The 6,590-nt window shown below is 37.3% G+C and overlaps 1 protein-coding gene across 1 annotated transcript; it reads right to left on the reverse strand.

Annotated features, from left to right (window-relative positions):
• Positions 1-1,775: 1,775 nt before the first annotated feature.
• On the reverse strand, positions 1,776-3,068 carry LOC111900140 (uncharacterized). Its single transcript, XM_023896011.1, has one exon. It carries the CDS (start codon positions 3,066-3,068, stop codon positions 1,776-1,778), a length of 1,293 nt encoding a protein of 430 aa, XP_023751779.1.
• Between the last annotated feature and the right edge of the window lie 3,522 nt (positions 3,069-6,590).

Here is a 6,590-nt window from a genome sequence, read left to right on the forward strand (position 1 = left end):
GCTTTTGTTTGGATACCTATACATATCTATAATTTTTTTTTTGTTATTATTAAGTTCATGAGTTTCTATGGAACCCGTGTAGCGAACTTTCAACCCAATCAGTCAGCTTTAGGTGATTAGATGTAGAACACCCCTCGGAGCTTACTTATTCGAGTTCCAAAGGTCACATATTAACTTAATAATTTTCTTTATTTTTATTTATTTATTTATTATTATTATTATTATTATTATTATTATTATTATTATCATTATTGTTATTATTATTATTATTATTATTATTATTATTATTATTATTATTATTATTATTATTATTATTATTATTATTATTATTATTTTCCTAGGCTTATTTCTTTATATATCCGTCCTTGACTTTTCTATTATGGGGACATCTCACGGTCTATTACCGTGAGGGGCTTCTAAGACATTTTTCAGGGGACTGAGGTCAACATGCAAAGACCCGTAAGTATAGTTTGAAACTATGTTCCCAAGCAAGGTATATAAAAGGGAATTAGTAGAAATGACTTTTTAGAGCGCTGGAAGGTTCGGGACACTGAAATTTTATCTTCTTTTATTGTTTTCTTGAATTTGGCATTTTAGTACCAATTGAGCACTTACTACTCATAAGACCGGTCACGTGTCCTAAAGATTGACTCATACCTGTCGTTATGCTCCGGTGTTGACAACCTTTTTCATTTTCTATTTTGCATGAGTAGCTTCGGGAAGTGTGTCCGTGTGTGATTTTCTTGCTTTGGGATTTTTCAATAAAACGAACAAGTCTAATCTCAAGGCATACAACTCACTTACCAACTCAACTGTTTTTAGAAGATTAGGCTGCCTTGGGTTGGATCAAAACAAACATGGAATAAAAGTCTATTTTTTGGATTTTTTTTTTTGAAAATGCATGAATGAACCTAAATGCATGAATGAACGTAGTGTACAACTCTAGTCATCCCAAGCTTAAAGATACGCATCGTCCCCGATGCTCGGAGAGGGCAGAAAAACCTAATATGGAGGAGGAGACGGGTGGTGCCCGGTTAGGTAAGAGTCCAAACAATCACAAGTGCACACAAATTGAATTTTTAAGCAAAATATGTACTATTAAATATATGGAAAGAATTTACCGAATCGTTCTTGGATTCTTGCAGTTGTGGTGAGAACCTCCTCTTCATCTTCCCCAAGCTTGCCTACATGAAGTATCAAGCCCAAAAGCACAAAACAAATTGTGAAAATTTCGGACCTAGGGATTCTTGGAAGAGTGAAATTGTTTTGGGGGTGATTTATGGGTGTATGGGTGATAAAAACACATTTTTAGACATAAAACACATTTGTTATGTAGTACGAACACGACCCGTGTTCTTTTAGTGTAAAATCACATGGCCCGTGTTGGGGGTTTAAAATTATGAAAATGGTTGAACATGGCCCGTGTTGGGCATAAGGGGAAAATGACACGGGTCGTGTAACCCTCTGACTGTCTAAGTGTTTTCCTTGCTTGAACATGACCCGTGTTCAATATAAGGCAAAAATGAGTATGGGTCGTGTACGGCTCTGTTTACCACTTCCCACTTTTTGAACCCAAAAAATCCTCTCTCATTCAAACGAAATAGTTTTGCATCCCGAGGTCCACTTGGTGATTTAAAAACATGCTTAAATGCATTTGGAACATTAAAAACTAAAAACTTCAAAGAAATGGAAATTTTGGTAAAGGAAAAGACAAAAATACCCCCGACCCTTGTTTTAAGTCGTTGGCTCGACGTTGCCCCCGAATATGCTTCGTTCTAAGTATGTGAGCCTCTCCAACACATAAATCTTCTTGCTACCTCCTTCAACTGAACCTTCAACCTTCTTTTGGATTTCTTTTTGCAAACAAACCGAAAAGGACTTAAACCCTTAATATCGAAGATTGTCCACTTAGTCTTTTTTTGGTATTTATTCAGCAGGGTTATCAACTCCTTTTTCTTCTTAGATAGTTTATTTGAGTTGATTACTGGTTGAGTACTCTCCTTCTCAACATGCATATTCTTTAAAGGGTTCGGTGGAGTTTTTGCTCCCGGATCTTGTGCTTGTTCCACTGGTGGAAGGAATTTGGCTTTGGTGGTAGGTGGCTTGGGTTTCACATCATCAGTCCTCATATGCCTCTTGTCATCAACAAACTCCAAAATCTCCAACACCTCATTATTCATATCATAATCCTTTGCAATCTCCTTGGCTTTGTCCCTGTCTAGTTTTTGTGACAAAACTAACTCTAGAAATTCATTGTTTAACAAATTTAAGCCCTTTTTAGTTGTGGGCTGGATCAAATTCACAAGATTGACAGACTGAACATCGGAAGGAACCTTTTTTGCTTCATGAACATTGAAGTTGATAACTTCACCGTCAAATTCTGTACTGAAAGTTCCATTATAGACATCAATTTTTGTTTTAGAAGTTTTAAGAAGAGGTCTACCCAAAAGTATGGAACTTGAACTTGGAGAATCATCATCTCCCATATCAACGACATAAAAATCAGCCGAGAAGACAAATTTATTGACTTGCACTAACACGTCCTCTAATACTCCCTTTGGGTGTACCAAAGACTGGTCAACAAGTTGTATTATCACACAAGTTTTGCTCAATGTTCCTACACCAATTGATTTGATAAGAGAATATGGTAGGACATTTACGGATGCACCTAGATCAAGAATAGCTCGAGGTACATAAACAGTCCCCAATGTGAAAGGCATGGTAAAGACACCGGGATCCTTGCACTTCGGGGGCATCCTCTTTTTCAAAACCGCGGATACATGCTCCCCAACTATTAGGACTTGATTTCCTTTTAATTTCTTTTTAGATACACAAAGATACTTAAGGAACCTTTCATATCTAGGTTGCTGCTTGATGGGCTCGAGGAGTGGCATGTTGATTTGAACTTTTTTGAACATTTGCATTATCTCACTCTCCTCCCGTTCTTTCTTCGTGCTCTTTACTATTTCGGGAAATGGAGCAGGTGTGGCTTTAGACTCAGTGATGAAGGGCTTCTTTTGGATTGTTTTCTCTTCCTTCTTCTCTTTTTTGGTTGCCTCTTCGACCATTATTTCTTCTTTCTTTTGATCAACCGACACTTTTGGACCATTGTATCTCTTTCCGCCTTACGATGTGACGGCACACATGTTGTGCCTTGGGTTTGATTCAGTTTGAGCAGGCAACTTTCCTTGATATTCTAGTTTGCTTACAGAAATAGCAAGCTGTGAAACTTGTCTCTCTTGGTTCTTTATGCTTGATTTTGTTTCTTGTTGGAAAGCTAGTGTACTAGTTGCCAAACTCTTCATTGTGTCCTCTAAGGACATATTTGATGAACCAGCTTGTTGAGAAGGATATTGTGGTTGCCTTGGCTGGAAGTTTTGTGGTGGAAAAGGTGTTTTTTTGGTATTGTTGTTGTTGACTTGGTTGATAACTCTAGCTGGTTGATTTCCTCCCCAACCTTGATTGTTATTCCATCTTTGATCACCCCGTGGCTGTTTATATCCCCTTTGATTTGACCCAGAAAAACCTCCCATGGCTTTTGCTTTTTCATAATCCTCATCTTGAAGTTGAGGGCACATGTCGGTTGGATGCCCAACTTGAGTGCAAATACCGCACGGGCGGGGTGTGGGCTGCACACCTTTGTCTTTAGCTAGCATCATAACCACTTTCGTAAGCTCATACAATTGAGCTTCAATTTCAGGAGTTTGGACCTCCTTTACACCTTGGGGTGCATCCGTGTACCCTTCTGCATCATGGTTTGAATGTTTGGAATCTTCAGCCATGATTTTGATCAAGTTACGGATTTTGGTAGGAGTCTTGTCGGGTAAAGATCCGCCCCTGGAGGCATTAAGGAGCCTTCTTTCCATTGGAGTCATTCCTTCAATGAAATATTCGAGAAGCTGATATTCGGTAATTCCATGCTTTGGGCATCGGGCACAAAGTTTCTTGAATCACTCCCAATATGTGTGAAAAGCTTCTCTCTTGTGCTGCTTCATTCCAATGATTTCTCTCCGTAGGGCTGAAGCTTTCATCTCGAGAAAGTACTTATCCAAAAACAACCTTGCAAAATCTACCCAAGTAGTTACTGTCCGCGGTGGGAGGTCATAAAGCCAATCTTTGGCTGCATCTTGCACTACAAAGGGAATGCCCTAAGCTTGATTTGGTCCTCCGTGACATTGTGTGGTTTCATACCCACACATACTGCATGAAACTCGGTGAGGAACTTGTGAGGATCTTCACTCTCCAAACCTCTAAAAGTTGGGAGTAAGTGGATAACCCCGGATTTTAGTTCAAGGCTTGTGGCAGCTGGATATGTAATACAATGAGGTTATTGAGTAACCTCTTGTTTTGACCATTGGTGGAGGGTTTGTTCGGGTGGTGCGTTTGGAGGACCTTGATTCCCTCCAGGGTTGTCTTCCATTGCTTGAGAAGTGGGTGATGTTTCTTTAGATGAAGTGTTTAGGATATTATGAACAGGTGAAGAGGGTGGAGTGGTATTTATGGGTGAGGCTGGTTGTGGTGAGAGTGATGGGCTTTCTGTTTCTGAGGCTGATACACTTGAGAGGGGTATGTCCTCCCAAATGTTAATGACTGGGGGAGTAGATGATGAAGAAGTACTGGAAACCGGTTGCCTCTTACGAAGCTTGGCTTGCTTCCTTAACTTCTTTGCAGTCCTCTCTATCTCCGAAACAAGTGGCAATGATGTACCTGTACGAAAAGATCTTGGCATAAAACAATTAGTAACACCGTGTCCCCAGCAACAGCGCCAATTTGTTAGGTGTGTTAGACCCAACAAATAATAGGGGTACCATATACTCCAACGTAACACTACTATATTGCACTAAAAGGTAGTACTAGGCAAGTAGGGTCGATCAACAGAGACACAGGATAATTAGTACACCTCTTTGCACAAGGTACTATGGTCACCAACAGTAAAAAGGGGGTTTTAGAGTGCAATGACTAAACAAACAAATTAAAAACACATGCAGTCAGCTAAATGAGTGAATTAAATTGAGATTTGTAAGGACTCCAACTTCATGTATGACAACTTAGCAATCTGACTCAAAGATGACACAATATTCGTTCATTTCTATCTATGTTGGTACTTGAAAGTGTTAATAAGCTCTAACACTTTCCATTCACCACATTTATTAACCAAAACAAGCTCTTTGATTAACCCTAACCTTATTAACCTAATCTAAAAAAGCTCTTAGAATTAGATTATAAGATTGCATGAAGCTTTATGTGAATGTTCCCAACAACACCCAATACTCCTCATAAGCTCGGGAGTGTAAAAGTGTATGAATAAGATTTACACTAAATTCATTCTATAGAAATCAATTTAATGCTTGTTACTTGTTCAATTTCACAAAACAATTACGGATTTTGTAAAAGACATAACTTGAATGGCCTAACCCTAATTCAAATGGCCAATAAGAATCACAATTAGAATCAAACATTCGATTGTAGAAAAATCAAATTCATTAGATTGAAACTGAAAACAAACATCATGGCATATGATCGAAGTCACTACCAAGAAGTCAAAACATGAAATTGGAGAAACTAGGGTTCTAGCCACACATGGCTAGAACAATATCATAAGTCTAAAAGATGAAATTAAGTGCAATTAGAACTTAAAAATACTAGAAATAATGTTTCCAAATGATTATTGATCAAACCTCTGCAAAAACATTCGAAATCCCATCTCAAAATGTGCTCTTATATGTTGTGTGTTTGTAAAAATGGCCCTCAACCCGTAATATGAAAGATAGGAAAAACTGCCAAAAGTTGATTTTTTGGGTCGAACACGGGCCGTGTTAAAATAGGCTAAACTGACACGGGTCGTGTTCACAAGCCAACACGGCCTATGTTGATTTTTACTAATCTGACACGGCCCGTGCACCTCTCTGACTCCAATTCCAAACTTGATTTTTCCAACTTTTTCGTTCTTCGCCATATCATCCCGAAATCTTCACCAACGCTTCCCAGCACCTCCCAAAGCACGTTCCAAGCTCCAGTTTACCTGGAAAAGACATGAAAATGTGCAAATAAGGTTGTTCTAGAGACTAACATGAATATGATGAAATGCAAGAAAAAGGAAGAACAATTATGCTAAATAGATGCATCAAATGAGACTAAAAGGTGCACGAATTGCACCTAACAGAATCACAAATTAAAAATAGTAGGCTTATTGTGAATTTTTCAGATTAAATTCGAAAGTAGCTATATAAATTTCCATATTGTAAATACTTCTTTGTATCTTTAAATAATATTTCATGCTACAAAAGTGTAATGAAAAAATGTTATAAAATTGTAAAAGTTATATTAGTAAAATGAAGATATTATAAATTCAAACATGTAGCTATATAAAAATAATATTAATATATCAGTATATGTTTTACATGACCTAAGCTTAAACTGTAAAAATAGATATTATAGATAGATAAACTACTTAGGAAAAATAGAGTCTTAAAAATTAATTAGTTATAGAAAATTTAAAATCCTAGAACCCACTACTAAAATTAATTTATCTTAATATTGAAAATATTATTTTATAACATTTCATTATTTTAATTCATGTAACAAAAAAA

Source organism: Lactuca sativa, chromosome 8, assembly GCF_002870075.4.
Source record: "Lactuca sativa cultivar Salinas chromosome 8, Lsat_Salinas_v11, whole genome shotgun sequence".
NCBI classification, from domain to species: Eukaryota; Viridiplantae; Streptophyta; class Magnoliopsida; order Asterales; family Asteraceae; genus Lactuca; species Lactuca sativa.

Coding starts and splice junctions, on each gene's coding strand:
- LOC111900140 (XM_023896011.1), bottom strand. CDS start 3,068: ATGGTCGAAGAGGCAACCAAAAAAGAGAAGAAGGAAGAGAAAACAATC.